The sequence below is a fragment of the Hemitrygon akajei genome, chromosome 1, assembly GCF_048418815.1.
Source record: "Hemitrygon akajei chromosome 1, sHemAka1.3, whole genome shotgun sequence".
Lineage (NCBI taxonomy): Eukaryota > Metazoa > Chordata > Chondrichthyes > Myliobatiformes > Dasyatidae > Hemitrygon > Hemitrygon akajei.
Window position 1 is genome coordinate 121,624,038 of NC_133124.1, and position 24,067 is coordinate 121,648,104.

Consider the following 24,067-nt stretch of genomic DNA (forward strand, 5'->3'; position numbering starts at 1 on the left):
AGGCTAACACAACATTTAGATTTATTCTTCTACTGATGTGGGGGGATGCAAACATGATCCTCGATCCTCGTATTTCCCAAGCCAAAAGTAATCCCTGTGCTTATTTTGATAACATTAATACTACTCTCAGTGTGTGGTGCATTCTCTTCCATGTGACCTGAATAGATGATAGTTTCCCCTGAAGCGAGTTGTACTTGCCCTGAATTTGTCCATCTAGTTTCAGAGTCCCAAAATATCTAAGTTATTGTTCAGAAATTCTTTTGCAACTTGTAGGGTTTTTCCCAGCTTCATACATGGTCCTCACATTCCAGATGCCAATTCCGGAGATCATCTTGGTTGACAGTAGGTATGTCAGTGAAGGAGCTTCTTTTTGGCTTTCACTTCTCCACATCATATGGCTCTCCAAAAGAGGCCCTACCTCTCACAGGACTTGCTGGCTTGGTTTAGATGCTGATGTTTCTGTAGCAATAATTATTTTTACGGGATAGGGCTGCTAACCATTTGCCCAACCCTCCTTAGTCACCTTTTACGACATACATGGCAGGGCGCAGCGGTTCTGTTCTTTTGAAAGACCCAGAAACCGCATGGGTGGCCAGACATCATGGGCATGCTATATCGGTGCCAGAATGTGTGGCGAAATTTGCGGACTTCCCCCAGCACAGCTGTAGCTGTATTGTTTGGTACTTTGGAACTGCATGTTCCGATGTACGTGAGATAAATAAATCTGATTTTTTTTTAAATTGCGTCATTTCTGTTATCTTTGTTGCTTAATGACTAGGCTGAAGGAGATCACAGTGGTTTTGGCAGTGGATTTCAATAGCTATCAGCATGGAAGCTAAAGGTCTGCTTCCAGTCTCTCACTTAAGAGGAAGATGGAATCTAACAGGTGACATGCATAGATTGGGTTGCTGCTGTGAAGTTCTATGCTTGCCTCTCTGGCAAAACAGTGCTTTTGATATAACGAGACTGTTCCTCAAGCATTTGAGAACAGAGAACAGTGTAGCTGTTGTGCTGACGTAGTAACCTATCCAAGATTAATCTAACCATCAGCCCTCTACTTTCATCCATGTGCCTAGTCCTGATGAAAAGTCTCAGCTCAAAACACTAACTCTTTATTCCTCTCTTTAGATGCTGCCTGAACTGCCAAGTTCCTCCAGCTTTTTCTGTATGTTACTCTGGATTTCCAGCATTTGCAGAATCTCTTGTGCCAATCCAGAGTTTCTTAAATGTCCCGAATGTATCTGCCTCTTCTGCTATCCATGCAATATGTTTGATGCACTTACCACTATTTCTGTTTTTAAAAATAGTGACTCTGACATCCACCCCTGTACTTTTCTCCAGTCACCTGTCCTCTTACATTACCCACCCTGGGGAAAATGAACTAGCTGTCTTCTTGATCTATGCCTCTTATCATCTTTACATGTCTATCGAGTCTCCTCTCATCCTCTTTCACTCCAAAGAGAAATGGTCTAACTCGCTCAACCTTTCTTCATAAAACATGTTATCCAGTCCAGGCAGCATCTTGGTAAATCTCCTCTGCACACTGTAAAGGTTTCCACTTCCTTTCTGTGATGAGGCAACCAGAACTGAACAGGATACTCTGGAATAACCAGAATTTTATAGAGCTGCAACATTACTTCTCAGCTCTTCAACTAAGTTCCTCAACTAACAAAAGCCACCACACCCTTCTTAACCACCTTAACAGCTTGTGTGGCAACTTTCAGAAATCACAATCCCCTTTGTTCCTTTAAACTGCTAAGAATCCTGCCATTAATTTTGTACTTTGCCATGAAGTTTGACTTTGCAAAGTGAATCATTTCACACTTCTGGATTGAATTCCAAATGCCACTTCTCAGCCCACCTCTGCAAACTGTCAATGTCTTGTAATGACCTATGAGAACCTTTTACGGAGTCCACAACACCACTAACCTGCTGTCATCTGCAAGCTTACTAACCCACCCTTCCACTTTCCCATCCAAGTAATTTATAAAAAATCACGAAGAACAGGAGTCCAGAACAGATCCCTGTGGAACACCATTAGGCACCGACCTCCAGGCAGAATGTGCTCCATCTGCTACCACCTTCTGCCTTCTGTGGGGAAGCCAATTCCAAATCCATGCAGCCAATTTTCCCTGGATCCCATGCCTCCTGACTTACTGAATGAGCCTACCGTGGGCAACCTTGTGGAACACCTTACTAAAGTCCTTATACACCACATCCTCCGCTCTACTTTAATTTGTTTTGTTACTTCTTCAGAAAAGTCAATTGGGTCATAAGGCATGATATGCCTTTTACAAAGCCACGCAGACTATCCCTAATAAGACTATGCTTTTCCAAATGTTCATAAATCCAGTCGCTAAAAACCATCTCCCAATAGTTTAGCCATCACTAATGTAAGACTCACTGGCGTATAATTCCAGGATTATCCCTGGATCTAAAGAGTAACATTTGCATTCTTCCAGTCTTCTGGTACTACTCCTGTGGCCACCGAGGATGTGAAGGTGATCACCAACAGCACAGCAAACTCTTGCTTGCTTCCTGTAGTAACCTGGGGTATATCCTGTCCAACCCTGGGGCTTATCCATTTTAATGGGGTTTTTTTTTCAAATTTTCCAGTGCTTCCTCCTTTTTAGTGTGGACGTGTTACAATATATCAGCCTGTTCTACACTGACCTCACATTCCTCAAGATCGTTCTCATTGGTGAATACTGAAGCAAAGTATTCCTACCACCTCTGACTCCAAGCAAGTTTCCTTTATTATCCCTAATCAGTTCTACCCTTACTCTGGTCATTCTCCTATTCTTCACGTACATGTAGAACACCCTAATCCTATTCACCAAGGCCTTCTCATGTCCCCTTCTTGCTGTCCTGTATTCATTCTTAAGCTCCTTTCTGGTTACCTTTTAACTCTCAAGAGCCCTGTCGATCTTTGCTTCCTAATACTTAAGTATACTTTCTCTTGTCTAAATATTCCACCTTTCTTATGAAACATGCTCCCTTCACCCTTCATTGTAGCAGAAGGAGGATCCTATTCTATTTGGCTTTTATGACCTTCTTCTGATCATGTTTATACAGACAGACATACTTTATTGATCTCAAGGGAAATTGGGTTTCGTTACAGTCGCACCAACCAAAAATAGTGTAGAAATATAGCAATATAAAACCATATTTCTTGCAGAGGATTGCATCTTCTCTGACCCTGGATGTTGAAATTTCTTTGAACAATAGTTTTCTCTTTAAGATGTAGGGCTTCCATAATAGAAGTTTAAGCTTGTAGTGTGTTTGTTTATTTGTTGGAGTAAGCCTGAAGATGAGGGATTCACTTATCCCCCAGGGAGAGTAGCTGATATGCTGGACTTGATCTTTCTTGGTAGCAAAACCCATTTCAGTTGCTCCTCTCTGGAAGAACACCCTCTAAAACCCACCTTATTTGTTGATTGGGATCTGGAGGTGGCCATGTGAGTGTCAGAATTCCTGGGCTACAATAGCCTGCTGGCTTCAGATCAGTTGGTGTTCAGTCAGGATTTGAGGATCCCAATGTCCTGAGATCCAAGCTTCATACTGAGGGGTCGAAGCACACCTGTACAATCAGAGGTGTCCACTCCCTTCACTTTCCCACGGTTGTGTAAATCTCCTTTGGCTGTAATTGCATGTATCAGCATTTTGAGCCATGCTTGGCACAAGTGAATAGCAGAGAGATACAGTGCAGAAGTGGACCCTTGGCTCACTGAGATCACACTGACCATCAAGCAACCAGTCTTCAAAATTCTCTCCACATTTCTTCAACTTCCCAGATTCTTCCTTTTTAGAAAACACCTGGGACAGTTTAAAGCAGCCAATTAACCCACTGACCCACAAGCCTTTGGAATATGAAAAGAAACTGGAGTACACGGAGGAGACCCACACAGTCACAAGGAGAACATGCAAACTTCAGAAACTTCACCTGAAGAAAGGATTAAACCTGGGCCTCTAGTGTTGTGAGGCAGCTGCACCACTGTGCTTCCTTTGTAAATATGATAAATTTGCAGACAATGTGAAGATAGAGGGGCAGGTAGTTTTGTGTAAGTAAGAAGCTACAGGACTTAAACAGATTAGGAGAATGGGCAAAGAAGTAGCTGATGGAATACAGCATTGGGAAGTGTATCGTCATGCACTTTGGTGGAAGAAATAAAAGTGTAGACTATTCTCCAAATAGAGAGAAAATCAAAAATCTGACGTACAAAGAGATTTGGGTGTCCTTGTGCAGGATTCCCTAAAGGTTAATTTGCAGGTTGAGTTGGTGGTGAGGAAGGCAAATGTGGTTTTCACATTCATTTTGAGAGGACTAGAATATAAAAGCAAGGATGTAATGTTGAGGCTGGTGAGGCCTCACTTGGAGTATTGTGGGTAGTTTTGGGCTCATAATCTAAGAAAGGATGTGCTGATATTGGAGAGGGTTCAAAGGAGGTTCGTGAAAATGATTCCAGGTTTGAAAGGCTTATCTTATGAGGAGCACTTGATGTCTCTGGGCCTGTACTCACTGAAGTTCAAAAAAATGAGGGAGGGATCTCAGTGAAACCTATCAAATGTTGAAAGGCCTCAATGGAGTAGATGTGGAGAGGATATTCCTTAAGCTGTTGGAGCTTAACACCAGAGGACACCCCCTCAGATAGAGGAATGCCCATTTAGAATGGAACTGAGGAGGAATTTCTTTAGCCAGAGAGTGGTGGAATTAGTCTGTGGAATTTAGCAGCCAAGTCATTTGGTATATTTAAGGCAGAGTTTGATAGATTCTTACTGAATATGGGGAGAAGGCAGGAGACTGGGGCTGAGAAGGAAATAGATCAGCCACGATGAAATGGCAGAGCAGATTCAATAGGCCAAATAGCCTAATTCTATATCTTATGATGTGCTTTATTTTTAAATGCAGAAATGTAAATGTGATTTACTTTTTGAGGTGACTTATTGTGAGTTTAAAAAATGGAATGGGATTGGCTAACCAGTTGAAAGCCACAAGAAGGAATAATTAAGTCATTTTCAAGTTGTCAAACTGTAACTAGCAAGGCACAGGGGTTAGTGCTGGTATTATGGCTGTTTGCAATATGTTTAATGATTTATTGAAAAGAAATGAAAGTACTGTAGCCAAATTTATAATAATAACAAGGTAGCAAGGCAGTCTGTCAAGAGGATAAAACCAGTTTACAGAGAGAGACATTGGTAGGTTAAGGGACGTGGACAAAAAGTTAGCAAGTAACATAGGTACATAGCAAAAATGTATTGTTCACTTTGGAAGAAAGAATAATAAAATTCAGAAGTAGAGAATCGGGTTTAATATCACTTGCTTAAGTCAGGAAATTTGTTGTGGCAGCAGTACACTATAATACATAATATAAACTACCGTAAATGTAAATAAAAATTAAATAAGTAGTGCAAAAAGAGATCAAAGATGATGTGAGGTAGTGCTCATGGGTTCATTGTCCATTCAGAGATCTGGTGGTGGACGGGAAGAAGCTGTTCCCGAAACAACTCCTGTAGGTACAGGAGTCTTCAAGCTCCTGTGCCTGCTACCTAATGCTAGCAATGAGAAGGTGGCATGTCCAGACCGATGGGGGTACTTGATGATGGATGACACCTTTTTGAGGCATTACCTGTGAAGGTGCCCTCAATGCTGGGGAGGCTGGTGCCCATGATGGAGCTGGCTGAGTGTACAAGTTTCTGCAGCTTTTTCTGATCCTGCATGGTGGCCACTCCATGCCAGATGGTGATGCAACCGATTAGAATGCTCTCCAAGCTACTTCTGTAGAAATCTGTGGGAGTCTTCAGTGATACACTAAGTCTCCCCAAACTCCTGATGAAATATATTCACTGTCTGGTCGTCTTTGTAATTGCATCAGTATGTTCAGCCCAGGATAGATGTTCAGAGATGTTGACACCCGGGAACTTCAAACTACTCGCCCTTTCCACTGCTGATCCCTCAGTGAGGACTCGTGTGCGTTCCCTTGACTTCCCCTTCCTGAAGTCCACGGTCAATTCCTTGCTCTTACTGATGTTAAGTGCAAGGTTATTTTTGCAACACCACTGAACCAGCTGACCTATCTCACTCCTGTAAGCCTCCTCATCACCATCTGAAATTCTGCCAACAATAGCTGTGTCATAGGCAAATTTATGGATGATGTTTGAGCTGTGCCTTGCCATACATTTGTGGATGCAGAGAGGGTAGAGCAGTGGACTAAGCACGTATCCTTGAGGAGCACCAGTGAGGAGGAGATATTATTTCCAATCCACACTGACTATGGTCTCCCAGTAAGGAAGTCAATGATCCAGTTGCAGAGTGAGGTACAGAGGCCCAGGTTTTGGAGCTTGTTGATTAGAACTGAGAGTATGATAGTGTTGATTGTAGCTCAGCGTTCTATAAACTGCAGCCTGACAGGTATTGCTATTGTCCTGTTAATCCAAGGCCGAGTGGAGAGCCAGTGAGATTGCATCTGCTGTAGACCTATTGTGATGATGGGCAAATTGGGACAAGTCCAGATTGGTTTTAGGCAGGTGTAGATTCTGGCCGTGACCAACCTCTCAAAGCACTTCATCACAGTAAATGTGAGTGCCAATGGGCAATAGTCATTAAGGCAGCTCACCCTGTTCTTCTCAGTGGTGTGATTGTCACCCATTTGAAGCAGGTGGGAACTGCCAACGGCAACAGTGAGAAATTGAGGATGTGCATGAACACTCCCACTGGTTGGTTGGCACAGGTTTTCAGTGTCCTATCAGGTACAGCATCGAACCTGATGCATTGCAAGGGTTCAGCCTCTGAGACAGTGATCACAAGGTCACCAGATGCTGCAGGGATCACACAGATGTAGTTTTATTCTCCCTTTCACGGTGTGCATAAAAGACATTGAGCTCATTTGGGAGTGAAGCATCACAACCAATCATGATGTCAGGTTTCACCTTATAGGAAGTAATGGCCTGCTTACTCTTCTAGAGCTGATGTGCATCTGATTCTATCCCTAACTTCAATCAGAATTGTTTCTTCACTCTTAAAATAGCCTCCTATAGGTCATACCTGAACATCTTGTATAATTCTGGATCACCCCGGTCTTTAATGCTACAGATCTACAAATCAGAACACCCTCAACAGACTATGAATCTCTTGGTTCATCCACGGCTTGTGGTTTGGGTATGTTCAGTATTTCGTCCAGTAAAGATCGTAAGAAGCGGCAGCACAAAGGTTTGGGGATCTTTGTACATGAAATGCAGAAAGCACAGTTTTAAGGTGCTTAGAAGTAGGTACAGAGGAGATGTCACTTCTCATCCTCCATTGCTCCAAGGAGAAAATACAAAGTTCACTCAACCTATTCTCATAAGGCATGCTCCCCAATCCAGGCAACATCTTGGTAAATCCTCTGCACCCGTTCTATGATTTCCACATCCTTCCTGTAATGAGGTAACCAGAACTGAGTGCAGTACTCCTAGTGGGGTCTGACCAGGGTCCTATGTAGCTGTAGCATTACCTCTCAGCTCTTAAAGTTTTTTTTACACAGAGAATGGTGAGTGCGTGGAATGAGCTGCCAGCGATGGTAGTGGAGGCAGATACGATAGAGTCTTTTAAGAGACTCCTGAATATGTGCATGGAGCTTAGAAAAATAGAGGGCTGTGGGTAACCCTAGGTAATTTTTAAAGTAAGTACATCTTTGGCACAGCATTGTGAACTGAAGGGCCTGTATTGTGCTGTAAATTTTCTATTTTTCTATTTCTATATTTCTATGTCTCATTAGTGTAGAGGAGGCCACATCAGGAGCACCGGATACAAATGAACTGTTGCCTCACCTGGAAGGGCTGGAGCCCTGAATGGAGGTCAAGGAGGAGATGAATGGGCAGATGTAGCACTTCTTCCACTTACAGGGAATAAGTGTCAGGAGGGAGATTAGTGGGAAAGGATGAATGGACAAGGGAATCATGGAGAGAACGATCCCTATGGAATGTGGAGTCAGGTGAGGTGAAGATGTTTGGCTGTAGGATTCCATTGAAGATGGCAGAAGTTGTGAAGTACTGTGTAATGTACTGGATGCGGAGGTAGTTCAGAAAGCTTTCACTGAAATGATCCTGGCTCTGGAGCAATTGTTTTGGGATTGAAAGTTTGAAGAAGTTGAGCTCCAGAAGAATAAGAGCATTAGGATTACTGAAACATATAAGATTTTTGGGGACATGACTAGGTAAGACTGAGATTAGAAAGAATTTGTCCTCTCGTGAGATCTTGGCATAGTTAATTCTAGATTTTCCATAGCACAGGAAATGTTGATTTTTTTTTTGGCAGGGTGCTTTATTTTGTTTTTGAACAAAATGGCTCTTGTCTACTGTAGAAACATTTATAGGGGATGCAGAAACTATTGTCATTCTGCCAACTAGTTATAATTATGGAATAAAGGTTTTTTTTTAATCTTTGTTGCTTTCCTGAAAAATAATATATCAAAAAATTTAGGAGGAGTGGCTGGCATGTTACTTGCCATGCAAGATATTTACTCCTTGCTTAAGGTCAAATTTTTGTCCAAAACTGTTTCAGATAGGGTTTATGGCCTTGGTACTCTTAAAATTGCCAAAGTTATAACCAAAACTAGCACTGTTCATTAAGATTTGAATTGACAATTTTCTGATGCAGGGTTTTGACTCAAGATGTCTGCAATTCCTTCCCCATTCCCATCCCAACCCAACCCTCAAATGATGCTGTTCCTCCAAAACTTTGTTTGTTGCTCCAGATCCCAGCATCTGCAGTTCTTTGTGTCTGCAATTTCCCGTGGTTGCATTTGTAGTCAAATAAATGTGTTGCTTTTGACATATATTTTCTTAAGAGGCGTATTCTTTGTGCAGAAGAGCCACAGAGGCTTTTTAGAACTGCAACCAAAGACAATTGTAGGAGCTTGCTGGGAGGTCTCTGTAAGAAGATGTGCATTCTCTAAATGTCTGTACTTTGGGGAAGCCTACAGTATGGACAATACCCACTTGATTGAAATGGGATGAAAGGTAAAGCAGGAAAGCCTATCCTTGTGAATGCACTTTTTGGCACCCTCCCTATTAGAGCAAGGAGCAGCAGGCTTGTGATGTGGCACAATAGATTGTAGCAACTTGATATGGACTAGTTTTTAAGCTTTTACACTGATTGGTCAACATTGAAGGATTTAGACACTGGTATGACTAGTAGAAGCTCCAGACCATGATCATGGCAATGTGGCTAATTGGATTTAAAAAATGTCCTGGTGATAGGACACAGACGATAGTGATGAAACAATGCTTTTCTGATTTTGAAATCTGCTACCAGTGGTGTACTACAGGGGCTGATGCTGTGATCATTGTTGTTTGTAATATACACTCAGTGGCCACTCAATGTATTTCCTCCTAAACCTGATAAAGTGGTTATGAGTGCATTGTTTATGGTCTTCTGCAGCTGTAGATTTGATGTGTTATGCATTCAGAGATGATCTCTGCACACAACTGTTATAATGTGTTATTACTTGAGTTACTGTCACCTTCCTGTCTGCTTGAACCAGTGTGACTTTTCTCCTCTGACTTCTGTCATTAAGAACTGCTGTTTTTCGCACCATTCTCTGTGAAATCTAGAGACTGTTTTCTCTGAAAATCCCAGGAGGTCATCAGTTTCTGAAATACTCACACTATCCCGTCTTCAACTAACAATCATTCCACGGTCAAAGTCAGACCACATTTTTTCCCTGTTCTGATGTTTGATCTGAGCATGCCTTTATGTACTGAGTTGCTCTCACATGATCAGTTAATTAGATAATTGCATTGATGAACTTGTGTACAATAAAGTGTCGCTGAATACGTATCAAAGTCTTGGATATGTATGCAGGAGGCATGATTCATAATTTTGCATATGACATGAAAGGTTGCACTGCAGAGAATACAGAAGTCGTTCAGCAGGATGTTGTTTTAGTTGAAGGATCTTAGTTATGGGAGAGGTTGGAAAAGCCAGGAAAAATTGGTAGTACAGTGGATTCCGGTTAATTGGGATAGATCGGGACCAGTACATTTTGGCCCAATTAAGCAGCTGCCCCAAATAGCCAAAGTTTCATGGAAATAGTTAAAAAGGTAATTTTAAAAAAATTACAAACTGAGTAACAAATTATATGGTTAAATAAAATACAGAACAAATTAGGACACTAGAAATACTGCTACAACACTATAAAACTGTATTAGTTCCTAATAGTTATTGACATCATGCTGTGTGTACTTCTGACTGTAAATGAGCAAAATCCATGCAGACACCCAGTGTGGATAATGGACTGCCTTCATACAATGCATCCTCCAAATCTTCATTTTCATTTTAACATTCAAGATGATCATCAATACTTCCAAAGCCTTTGTAGGTCCTAACTTGAAGTAGTGAAATTATTTTGTTTTCACTCCCAGCCATTTCTAGCATCTCCAAGCCTGGATGCTTGAAACTGCAGTGAGCAAAACAGTTATGAATTATCTTCCTGCTTATTTCATGCCAACCATCAGTGACAAACAATCACTGCTTTTTAAACATAAGTACTCACAACTCAGCTATTTTAAAACTGTTTGCATTGAGTAGTGTGTAGTATCTCAACGGCCACACAAGTGCACATGGCTGACACTAGTTAGAAACTGTTTGGTAACAGTCTCCTGTCCCAATTAAACAGCATAGTGTCCTAAATAAACAAAGGGAATCCTAGCTATTTCTTGAATAGTTTTTGTGCTTTAAGAGTTGTACCACATAAGCAGCTGGCGCAATTAACCAGAATCCACTGTATTTTAGTTTAAGCTTAATCTACAAATATTTATGATTAATCTTCTAAATTTAGCATTAGGCATGCACTTAATTTCTTTAAAAACATCATGAAATTGGTTTAGCTTTGTGAATATCAGTGATACAGCTTTTTTTGTCAAATAACTAGAATAGATATTCAACAGACCTAAATGAAATTCCTTGGCCTAAGTGAAATTCCTCAAACATTGGGAGAAAGCTTTGAATATTTCAGCCCTGTCCAGCATGGGTGTGCAGAAACAGCAGAAGGAACGTACAGCACCTCAACCCACCTACCAGTCCTTTCAAGCACCACCTGCTCACCCATGACGGAGAGAGTACCTCTCTTATGGGACTCGGAATGCAAGTGGAAGCAAGTAAAAAGTGTGCTTAAATCGAATGCAAAATATAAATGTAACTAGAATTGTGAGTATGAATTGGTCATCTGGGACTTTGAACCTTCTCTGACATTAAGATCATGTCTGATTTTCTGCCTCAGATATATTTTCTTGCACTGTCCCAATTTCCTTTGAATCCCTAACATCTGGAAGTCTTTGAATCTGCCTTTGAATGAACTTGATGACCAACCACCATGGTATCTGGTTTGGAAGATTTCAAGTATTACCATTCTGAGTGAGAATATTCTTACTCCTCTCAGTCCTAAATAAGCATCCTTTATTCTGACTGCAATCGCTGATTTTAGGCTCCTCACTGGACAGATGCAGCCTCTCTGTCTTAAACCCTGTAAGAGTTTTGTTAGTTTCAAAGATATTGTCAATAAACTCTAGCACTCGTACTTAGTTGACTCAATCTTGCTGCAGGTGGCAAGCCTACAATCCCAGGAAAAAGTTTAATGAATCTTCATAGCAGATTTATCAGTCATTAGGTAAGAAGACAAGACTGCACAATATACCATTCGCCTTCCTAATTGCTGGGTGCTTATCCGAAGGATGCATCATCCTCTTTGAGTATTAGTATTTCCTATTCTGTCACTATTTAAAAATAGTTCACATTTGGTCCTCATTTCTCGCATGGGATAAGGGCACAGATTTTCAGTGAATAACGAAAAGCTACAGATAACCCTAAGACCACTGGCTGTGATTCCTCCAAAGATATAACAAATTCTTTGAAAGTCAGATACGTGTTACTACTCTTTTGCTGCCTTCAGGACAAATTTGAAATGATACCTAGGGTTGGCTGCACTAATATGCAGCTCCACAGATAGCAAGTCAGAGAATAATAAGGACATAGTATACTAGAATGGATACATTGGTATTGAAGTTAATATAGAAAGGGATTGTGACAAGAAACAAAAAAATTTTGGTCCATTCAATATGAACTTTAAGTATAATGCAACAGAAGATAATACTTCAGGGTATGTGTTTTATGTATTTACAAATTTGAATAATTTGATGAAGCATTTTTGACAAAAATCTAAATGAACTCAGTCACTGAGGAAACATGCTTTTTCTTTACTGCAGTATATAAACATTGTAAACAAAGACTACATACCATGGTTTATAAACAAAGCATATTAAGCACCAAAGTTAACTTAATTTGACTTATAAGCCTTCTTTATGCCTTATTTTACAGAATCCCCTGGAAAACATATATGCTGATAGCATTTCTAACAGTGGCAACTATGGGATTATCAAATACCTCGCTTGGTTATCTGAATTATCCAACTCAAGTCATTTTTAAGTGCTGCAAGTTGATTCCTGTAATGATAGGAGGAGTCTTCATACAAGGTACACAGGAGTTGTAAATTATAGAATAATTCAGTTCCTAAAGTGCAATGTCATCGAAAATTTTTATTTTACAAAATAAAACTTTGTATGCAGTTCTTTCTCAACCTCCCTTAGTAAATAGACAGCATTAAGTGGATGATCTTACAGAATGTTGTTCTAATGTGTTTGACAAGTTTATCATCACAATATCAAGTTGAAAAGTTGTCTTCTGAGTTTTTGATTGGAATAATTTCTCATAAATGTGCTTTCAATTTGCTCCTTTTACACACTTAATTTTTTTAAATGTGACTTAAGAATTTAATGATTCTATGGAAGCCTTTGAATTAAAATATTGATTAACGCAAGTATTTCTCAGATTTGTGCAGTTAGTTGCCAATTTAAGCTAACCACTGCACGAACACTCTTCTTGGTTTTTCCAACCTCTCACTGTAAGTTGTAAAACACAAAATATATCGTGAAACCTCATTTTTATGTTTGCCCTGAAGTTTGCTAGTTAAATAGATGAGTGGTGCATGGTGCTTTTGCAATCTGACTCTAATCATTTTCAAGCTGTGGCTAAAAGAATTGGTGCAGCTTTGCTGATGTTATTGCTACAAACATCTTGTAAGCATAGAAAGTCTTCAAAACGACTATGGATCAATGTAATATGACCATATCTTGATTCAGTGTTCAGACATTTCCCTCATAAATTCCCTTTAAAAACCACTGCTCTTCAAAACTATCACCTTTTCAGTCTTATTTGAGTCTTTATCAAATTGTACATCCTTAACAGCGCATCAATATCCTTGAACATTTAACATTTTGAATTTATTGGTGCCCTTTCATATCTTAAAATGTAGAAATATTCCTCAGTGGACGGTCAAGAATAACTAAGTGGACTAATTGATTAAAAAGATTACAGAATAAACAAAAAGCTGGCTCATGAAATAGGTTCTAAAGAGAAAGTATTCTCTAAAGAAGTATTCTCTGTTGAAGTGCTGCAAGAGTCAGGAAACTTAAAAATATCAAGCTTGAACACATGATTGTGAGGCTGCAGAAGTAGCAACCATGGCGATAAAAGTATAACCAAAAGGATATCCTAGAATCCCAGAACACAGGTTACACCCATGCCGAACCTTTTGCTCATTAACATGAATCCCATTTGCCCACGTTAGGTCTATATCCTTCTATGCCTTTCCTATTTAAATTTCTGTTTAAATGTGTCCTAAATGTAATGATTGCACTTGACTCAAAAACCATCTCTGGGAGTGAGTTCCAAATATCAAACATTTTCAGTATATAGTTTTTTAAATCCCTTCATGTTCTTTTTAAAGCTCCTCCCACTCACCTTAAGACCCTGCACTCTCATTTTTTGATAGGAAAAATCTATCAAACTAGTCCTCTTATAATTTTATATGCCATCTCACAGCCTCCTTCCCTCCAAAAATAACATACCCATCCAGTCTAAACTTTCTCCATAACTAAAATTCAGACAACCTCTTGATGAATCTTCTCTTCATTAGATCCAGCACATCTGCATTCTTCTTATAGTGTGGCAACCAGAACTGCACATAGTACACAAACTGCAGTCTAACTAGTGTTTTGTAAAGTTGTAACATTATGTTATAGCCTTTATAGTTCATGCCCTGATCTATGCATTTAAGAATATCATATGCAGACTTCACCTTATTTATCTGTGTGGGCACTGTCAGGAATCCAAATTCTATGGACTTGAATACCTCCTAGGCATTCCTTAGCTGTTTTAATATTTGATGTATTAAATGCCAGGATCCATTGTGGTTAAGTGAGAGTGGGGCTGCTGGATGAATGGGCCAGTGCAGGATAAGTGTGTTGAGGAATATGAGCCTAGGGTTGTCTTGTTCTTATCTGAGCATTTTATTGGCCTGTGGGAAGATGTTGTGCTGGAACTAAGTGGACTTTGTTACAAAAACCCAGTAACTGAAATATTCAACTGGTCAAGCTGCTTCTGAAGAGAAAAACTGAGTTAATGTTTTGGTTGAGATCCTGTCATCAGATGGAAAGAGAAACAATGGGTTGAAGTAGTCTTCTAGCTAGTTGCTATAGTTGATTGTTCAAAAGAGCTAGTGAACTTGGAAATGATCTAGCATCCTTCACAAACTGCTTCCTGGACCATAAAATATTGTTGAGGTATTGTCATTGTGTGACTTATGCGTCAAGGTCTTCAAATAACATTGAGACAGATGATTTGAGAATTTTTTTTGGTGGTATTGTTTAGGGACTTGTGTGCTGGCAGATACCAATAAAACCTCAGTTGTGCAAAGGATGGATAAATGCACCATTTTTCAGAATTATATCTGTTAATGAGGTGCTATATATATTTTGTAGACACAAGCTTCCTCAAATGCTGGAAATCTGTCCATCATCACCTTCTGGTTTCCTATGTCCATCCTTTTTATTCCTTGGTTCACTGGCCTCTTATATCGAGTTCCTCCTTCTTCAGCCCTTTTCCTCTTCCACCGATCACCTCTCAGATTCTCACATCATTCCCTTTCATCTACCTTCACCCACTCACCCACCTTCCCCCTGCTTGTATGCCTCCCTCTTGCACCCCCCCCATCATCGTACTCTGGCTTCTGCCTCTTCCTTTCCAGTTCTGATGAAGGGTCTTGGCCCAAAACTGTTTCCCTCCATAGATGATGCATTTCTTGCTGAGTTCCTCCACTACTTTGCATGTGTTATATCTATACTGTTCCTTTTTGAAAGCTGGATAACATTTTACAAAGTTTTATAAGGAAGTAACTTTCAAGGATATGGATAAAAAAATTTTGCTATTATTCACAGGCATTGTTAATCACAATTATTTTTCAGATTGATTTTAATCATCCTGTCACACAATTTTCTTTGAGTTATTGCTAATTCCTAAAATCTTGCATAACTCTCCACTTTCCCTTTATTCATCCCTAAAAGCTGATGTAAATTTTGTGTTTAGAAAGATTTGTATTTGTATAATATGGAACAACACACCAATATACATTCTTAGCTATTTATTAATATGATTTCATTCTCACAGGCAAACGGTACAATTTTGTAGATGTTTCGGCTGCACTTTGTATGAGCTTTGGTCTAATTTGGTTCACTTTGGCTGATAGCAAAGTGGCACCTAACTTCAATTTTGCAGGTAAGGCATGTCATTACTGTTGAAAAGTACTGTTATTAAGTACTTATCTCTTGTCCTTTCTATCATTTCTGAATATAGTACCGTAGATTCCGGACTACAGAGCGCACCTGATTAAAAGCCGCTGGCTCTAATTTTAGAAATAAAATCAATTTTTTACTTGTACAGGCCGCACCGGATTTTCGGCCGCAGGTGTCCCACGTTGTAATATGAGATATTTACACAGAAAGATATTACACGTGAGGATTTTTTAACTTTTAATTAAATCCATATGGTAACATAAACAAATACATATTGCAAATGCTTTTTTTCGAACCGTGCCCGTAACGCGGCTACTTTTAAATATACGTTGCGTATACTTCTTTACTGAACAACATTCCAATATCTCCTAACGACTGGTAAAACATATATATACTGCTGCCTACCAGGAAAAGTTATTGATCGCCTTTAACTTAAAAGCAGCGTTTTGGCTCCGCCGCTCCGCTCGGGTCTAATGCCGCTCCCCCCCGCCGTCCCGTTTATCGCAAACCGGCGTTTTCCCACAAGACGCGGCGAAACCGGGTGTGACGTCATAGCATCCCGCGATGTAGTACAGAAAACAAATATAGTTAAAACAGTTCTAACTTTAACTAACAAATGAATTACTAAGCGAAAATATTATAAACTAAATAACTGCCATAAAGGCAGCACAATGCTTTTCTTCGAGTGTTTTCCATGTTGATGAGGGTGAGTACAAATGACTGATTTACAATAATTTAATTGTGAAAGTGCACTTGATTTATCGTACAATTTCATTGGACCTCTGTGAACTACTCATCAATTTTATTGGTCTACTGTTACGAGGCAAAATGTTTTTGGCGGCATGAAAAAAAACCATGTATTAGCCGCACCGTATTAAAGGCCGCAGAGTTCAAAGCTGTTCAAAATGTGGGAAAAAAGTAGCGGCTTAAAATCCGGAATCTACGGTATATTTTCCATCTTGTAATTGTGTTATGGAGTTTGATATTTAATAGTTGAGAACTTGTGTATAAAAGCATGTAAATTTAATTCAATGCATTTATGATTAAAGTCACAGCTTTTGAACTTAGTACTATTTGTGGAACATCTTGAATTCCTTTTGCTGTCTAATTCTTGCATATCTGCCAATACAATTGCACTTTGCTGCATAAATTTATAAACCACTGAGAGAGCATTTCTAGATTAGTGATGATATTTGACATGGGATGTAATATAACTTAAAAGCAGGGATATGTGTGCATGTTTTCAATTATTATAAAAATAAAATTGGTGTTCAGTTAGGTCACTAACTAATTAAATTTCTTGTAAAAGATATAAATATATTTTAAATATATTTTTTATTGAAGATAAATAAGCCAATTTGATATTGGCTGCGAGCTCCTTGGAATTTGGATATTATTTATATAAACAGTTTTGATACAGTGAGTATTAACTTTCAGATAGAGCAAACACATGAGGTCAATCGCCTTGGGGCTGATAAAGTGACTGACAGTCACATCAGCAACTAAATTTACTTTCCTAACATAGATTTGCAACTATTTTTTGTGTCTCTGGGCACACAAAATAACACAGAAGCACCTGGATTTTCATTGACCAGCAGTTTCCTTGCAGGAGTAAGATGTCTTGGCGTGCGTATAATCCCAACTAAATCGGATTTGTACTGGACAGTTTTGCCTTGAGAAGCAAAATTCTTTCTTCTAAGTGCAGTAGTGAAATAAATATGAAGTAAAACTAGCCTCCTAGACAAAATTCAGTTGAAGCAATAGAAAGTGGTTTAACTAATGGGCCAGCGAATTGCAGTCACCAGGTGGTTAAGAGCCTAAGTAAGGTCTTCTCTCAAAATCTGACACAGGATTATTGAGGCACATCATTACCTTTTTAGATTAACAGCAAATCCTAATAACATACTCCTTTGGCACACATCTTGTTGACCATTTCGTATATTGGCCATCCAGCTCACCATCATTTTGGGTGAGCTGTGCCACAAGTTCAACAGACATTTTATTTTCCCCCACTCGTCATTTCTGTCCAGAATGTTTTTTGTGTACAATGTCATTACTAGCTACCTTTCATTGAATAATTCGTATCATGTTTCTGATTTATACTTGGCTCATGACTTCTAATTTTTTACAGCTCCCTGTATCTTCCATATTATGTTTGCTTTGGAATACAGGTTATCCCCCGCAATCTGAAGGTAGAGTGTTCCTGTGAAACTGTTAGTAAACCGAAATGTCGTAAAGTGAAGAAGCAATTACCATTAATTTATATGGGAAAATTTTTCTTGAGCGTTCCTAGACCCAAAAAATAATCTACCAAATCATACCAAATAACACATAAAACCTAAAATAACACTAACATATAGTAAAAGCAGGAATGATATGATATATATACACCCTATATAAAGTAGAAATATTGTATGTACGGTGTAGTTTCACTTATCAAAATCAGGAAGACAGCGAGCCAAAGTCAATTTGGAGAAAAAAATTGGCATGTACACGCATACATACGCATGTACACGCATGCACAAACAACATTTGAAAAACAGGGGACACCTATAACTTCCACTCTGAGGCAAATAAGGCTTTTGTTACCAAACCAATCTATATCCCTGACTCCTCTGGCACCTCTCCTTTTGAACAGCTTATTTTGTTCAATGCATTTTGCCTCTTTTAAAATTCTATTTCTCCATTCATAATTTCCCCAAGTCAAATGGTAAATGTGTTTATAAACTATCCTGTTTCTTTCTCCTCTGCCAATGCGAGCCACCTCATCCTTCGTGGCAACACACACAAAGTGCTGAGGAACTCATCAGGCCAGACAGCATCTATAGAAAGGAGTAAATAGTAGATGTTTCAGGTTGAGACCCTTCATCAGAACTACCTTTTGTTTATTTGTTTACTGTTTAGAGAAAGCAAATAAACAAAAGGTAGTTCTGATGAGTCTCGGTCCGAAACATTGACTGTTAACTCTTTTTCATAGATGCTGTCTGGCCTGCTGAGTTCCTCCAGCATTTTGTTTGTTTGTTTGTGTGTGTGTGTGTGTGTGTGTGTGTGTGTGTGTGTCTTGGCTTTTCAGCATCTGCAGATTTTCTCTTGTTTGTCATCCTTTGTGGTTTCATTCCCCACCTCAGTCATGTTATGACCCCCTCTCTTTGACTTTGCTGCCCACTCTCCTCATAGATTCTGTTCTGCATACTTATAACCAATGCCTTCCCACCTAGTCCTTCGTTTCCTGCTTCCTTGTACTCCCCGCCGTATCCCCTTCTCTAGAGCACCATGTCTCTTGCATTTTAGAATCAGCCACTTACTCATTCACTCTGCTCTCAGTCTTTATGAACTACGACCTATTCTCAATGTTTATATTCTCTTGAAGCCCTGAATGCATTCTGTGTTTTCTTACCCTGCTAGTATATCTCAGAACCAGGTTTATTATCACCAGCATGTGACGGGAAATGTGTTAACTTAGTAGCAGAAGTTCAATGCAATACATAATATAGAAGAAAAAAATAAAATAATAATAATAAATAAGTAAATCTTATTCGATATACCGGTACTTTATACAGTATTATACAGCATACGTATAGTGAAGAGATTAAAAATCATGCGAAAACAGAAATAGTATATATTTTAAAAAAAGGTGAGGTACTGTCCAAGAGTTCAGTATCCATTTAGGAATTGGATGGCAGAGGGGAAGAAGCTGTTCCTGGATCGGTTGTGTGTGCTTTTTTACCTGATGGTAAGAAAAGAGCATGCCCTGGGTGCTGGAGGTCCTTAATAAGAACTTTTTAAAAGCTATTATTAATGCTTTTTGAGATGGTGATTTAGATGCATATCATATTTTTTTACTGAGTTAAGTATTGTATGTAATTAGTTTTGCTACAACAAGTGTATGGGACATTGGAAAAAAAGTTGAATTTCCCCATGGGGATGAATAAAGTATCTATCTATCTATCTATCTATAATGGACGCTGCCTTTCTGAAACACCACTCCCTATAATGTTGTGGGTCCTTTGTAAGCTAGTACCCAAGATGGAGCTGACTAAATTTACAACCCTCTGCAGCTTCTTTTGGTCCTGTACTATAGCCCCCCCCCCCATACCAGACAGTCCATGGTATATCTATAGAGGTTTTTGAGTGTATTTGTTGATGTACTAAATCTCTTCAAACTAATAAAGTATAGCCGCTGTCTTGCCTTCTTTATAACTGCATCAATATGTTAGGACCAGGTTAGATCCTCAGAGATCTTGACATCCAGGAACTTGAAACTGCTCACTCTCTCCACTTCTGATCCCTCTATGAGGATTGGTATGGGCTTCTTTGTCTTACCCTTCCGGAAGTGGGCAATCAGCTCTTTCGTCTTACTGACGTTGAGTGCCAGGTTGTGGCTGTGGCACCACCCCACTAGTTGGCATATCTATGCATATCTTCTCTGTTCTCACCTTTGAAACTCATGATCCTGGTTGTCAGAGTTGTAATTGCAGTTTGTATTCTTTGAAATTAATCATAGTGTAAATGTTCAGATGGCTTTACGTCCTTCATACTTTCCACGGATGCTGCCCAACCTGCTGAGTTCCTCCAGCGTGTTGTGCGTGTTGCTTTGACCCCAGCATCTGCAGCGTTTTTTGTGTTAGCCATCTTCTTTCACTGACGTGGGAAAAACAAAATGTCTTTTGTTTTTGTCAGACTGTAGTTCTAGAAAGAAGCTTTTTTTCTCTTCTTTGCTTTTCTTCATGTTCTAAAACCCAAGATGTGGAAATCTGGAATAAATTTGAAAGTGGTTGGGACACTCAGCAGTTCAGTCTGTATCTGTGGAAAAGAAAAGAATAGTTAATGCTTCATGTTAAGGCCCTTTCATCAGAACTCTTAATGAGAAAGTAATCATGTTTCAAATTACAGAGAACTGTATGAGGTAAAGAGAACAATAGGAATATTAGTAACATGATAAAATCCAGTAGAACCAGGGTGACAGAAATACTTAGATTTCCATGTTAGGGAAGGCTGAGGACTTGTTAATCTTGATTTATCTTTCTGGAGGTGTGTTTATTGAAAGAAAGATAGAGCCAAAAGGAAAAGAACTTTGCTGGAACTATGAGGTGCAAAACATACCATTTACAAGCAATTGGAAATGTGAGGAAGAATGCTGGATCTGCACAGTGGATCACATAACATCATTGTAGAGAGAAGAAATTAATTAACGCTGCCAGTGAATGTTTATAGATGGAATGGTGGGTCATCTGAAATTGTTGAATTCAGCACCGAGTCTGGAAACCTGCAACATGTCAAGGTAGAAGTCATAGAGTCATAGAGAACTACAGCACAGCAACATGCCCTTTGGCCCATCCAGTCTGTGCCAACCATTTAAATTGCTTACTCCCATCGACCTGCACCAGAACTCTGCCCCTCCACGCCTCTACTATCCAAACTTACTTTAAACGTTGAAATCGAGGTCGCATGCACTACTTGTGCTGGCAGATCATTCCACACTCTCACTACCCTTTGAGTGAAGTGATTTGCTTTTCTCTGACTTTGTGTAGACTCTGTTAGAACAATTTAGAAAACCTAAGAAATGAGCCAGTATACATTATAAATAGGGGATTAAACTGACATAACAGTCAGTTTAGGGTCAGCCAAGTGAGGCTGAATGAAGGTGTTCTTTAAGCCTGCCACCCAGTTTTCATTGTTGGTTTACCTGGCAGGATCTTTCAGATTCCTGGATGAGGGTAAGGGAAGGGTAAGTGTTGACTATCCTGGAGCTAAGTGTGGAAGTGCCTTGAGAAGAAGAATGGATATTAGCAGTGATGGAAAGGAAAACCTGTAAATCAGAGAGAGAACAGTCCTTTCAGAATGCTCTGAGATGAGAAGATGTGTCTGTTGTGAGCTGCTCATTGAAAGTGGCGTGAATTACGGAGGAAGTCCTTTGAATGTGGGGCGGAAAATGAGGATAATGGGAACCAAAAGGCAACATGGTGGCTCACAGCTCCAGGGACCCAGGTTTGATCCTGATTGTTGGTGCAATATTTGTGGGATTTTGCACCTTCAGCATGTGTTTCCACCAAATGCAATGCTTATCTTCTGTATTCCAAGGAGATGCTGGTAGATCAGTTGGCTGCTGTAAACTCCATCTTGAGTAAATGACAAAAGAATTAAAGGGGTGTTGATGGGCATATGAGAAATTAATAAGTTGGGGAGATCTACTGGGAATTAATGGGACAAGATGAAATGATTCTGTTAGTTGACATGGACCATATGAACCTAACATCCACCTTCTGTTTTGAAAAAAATGCACATTTTTTGGGCACATGCAGCAATCCCGTTATCCCATGAATTTTACATGTTAGCAATTCTCCCATCAACTTTGCTCAGATTCTAATGCTGACCTTCACACTAGGGGCAATTTGCATCAGCTACTCAACTTATGACCTTGGAGGAACCTACTTGGTTACAGAGCTAATGTGCCAGCGTCATACAGACATCATCAAAAGTTGGAATTGTACTGGGTCACTGGTGCAGTGAGGCTGCTGGACCTGATTCTACTAACTATACCACTGTGCTGCCCTGTCAGTTAGTCTCCCTTTCACTCGGGTGGGAGAAGAGTGACTGAAAACTCAAGTGGAAGAAATGGACCATTTGCGTTTGAGAGTCTTGTCAGCACGAAAAGCAAGAAGAAAGACATTTTATAAGTAGAGTAAGACGTACAAAACACTGGAGGAATTCAACAGGTCAGGCAGTGTCTATGGAAAGGAATAAGCTGTGAACATTTTGGGCTGAGTGCCTTCATCAGTCCTGTTGACTGGTCTTGGCCCAAAACGTCAACTGTTTATTCCTTTATTCCTTTCCATAGACACTGACTGGCCTGCTGAATTTCTGCAGTATTTTATGTGTTACTCTTGATTTCCAGCATCTGCAGAATCTCTTGTGTTTATATTTTGGAAGCCCTAATGTTGTGAGTCTATCAACAGAGCAGATATGAAACTGGAGAAACAGGTAATAGAATTTTCCTTGTAGAAAGCAGGGTGGAGGGAGGTTAAGTCCACATATAGTGGAGTTATCATGGATATTGGTTACCTACCTATCTCCTGAGGTGGAGTTACAAAAGTAAAGAGAGAGTAGGATAGAAATTAGTAGTAAAGATTGATGAAATAAAGGCATCAGAATCCACACAACCATCATCCTACTGGAAAAGTAGGTGAGGAGTAAAGACAGAGGACAAAAACAGGACAGTTCATTTGTCTCACAAAGAGACAAACAAGGCTCGTGAGTGTAGTAGAATGTGTAAGAACCAGTTCTGCTGGGAAAATGGAAGTAGTTTGTAGTGTGAGACTGTTTGGAGGTCTGTCCCATATGAAATATTGTCACATTAATCTGGTGTGAGATCGAGGTGTGGAGAGATTTGATAGATGGAATGAAGCTGAGCCAGTTGGGACCATGAAAGTAGAAAGCATCAAAGTGATAGTGGCATTAGAAGTATGGCTGTAGGTGAAAAAAGGCTGCACATGGGGAAAATGAATAAAATCGAGGCAGGAAAGCATTGAAACAATAGTTTTACCAGATATTAGGAGGAGGTACACGTGAGATTTATGAGCCTAAAGGTGTGGAAGAAGGATGTCCACTTCATTCTTCACTGTTAAGTATTTCAACACAAACTAATTTTCAGGCTTTTGTCTCCCAAGAAAGCTATTGATTTTGTTTCCTCAGTGCATCCTTCTCCATCCCCACTATGATTTATAAAGGGATTTGGTACAACGTGTTTATTTATTTCACTCCATAGATGCTGCCCGACCTACTGAAATTCTGTCTACTGAATTTTCTGTTTTTATTTCATGTATAACCTCAGATTTATTTAGTAGTTTACTGCTGATAAATGCCTGATTTTTTTTGCTGACTATGAATCCCATATCATTTTTAAATCTAATTGTGCATTTATTCCCACAGCCACTGATGCTAATCTTGTTTCACTATTTGTGGGCAATTTAATCTGATCAAGTGTTAAATACAAAATTTAATATAGAAATTTTAAGTTGTATAAATATTATAAAGTTTGCTTTGGAAATACTGAAGTGCAACATTATATGAGATGTTAAAGCTTTCTGCTTTGATTACAAATTGTGTTACAGATTTGTCAGGAAAGTCCTTTTATATCCTTTAATAACATAAATTAAAAGATGCACATTGTATTTATTAAACTTAAGGTCATTTTGAAAATCTGTGTCCTTCAGGAATAACGCTCATATCAATGGCACTCTGTGCAGATGCAGCTATTGGAAATGTACAAGAGAAAGCTATGAAATTGCATAATGGTTCAAATTCAGAAATGGTAAGTAATTTAAATCACTCACTACTTAATTGTCCTGTTATTTCAGTAGGTTTGTAAAGGCATTACTATGTACATGACTTTCAAACTATTGAA

At 39.3% G+C, this 24,067-nt stretch overlaps 1 protein-coding gene across 1 annotated transcript in view; it reads left to right on the forward strand.

Moving 5' to 3' along the window:
• The window catches only part of slc35b3 (solute carrier family 35 member B3), a 61,419-nt gene that overhangs the window by 9,188 nt on the left and 28,164 nt on the right, over positions 1-24,067 (forward strand). Inside the window, exons 3-5 of the mRNA XM_073050922.1 lie at positions 12,353-12,507; positions 15,539-15,646; positions 23,877-23,974. Coding sequence (XP_072907023.1) covers positions 12,353-12,507; positions 15,539-15,646; positions 23,877-23,974 — 361 coding nt within the window. The remainder of the gene's footprint in view (positions 1-12,352; positions 12,508-15,538; positions 15,647-23,876; positions 23,975-24,067) is intronic.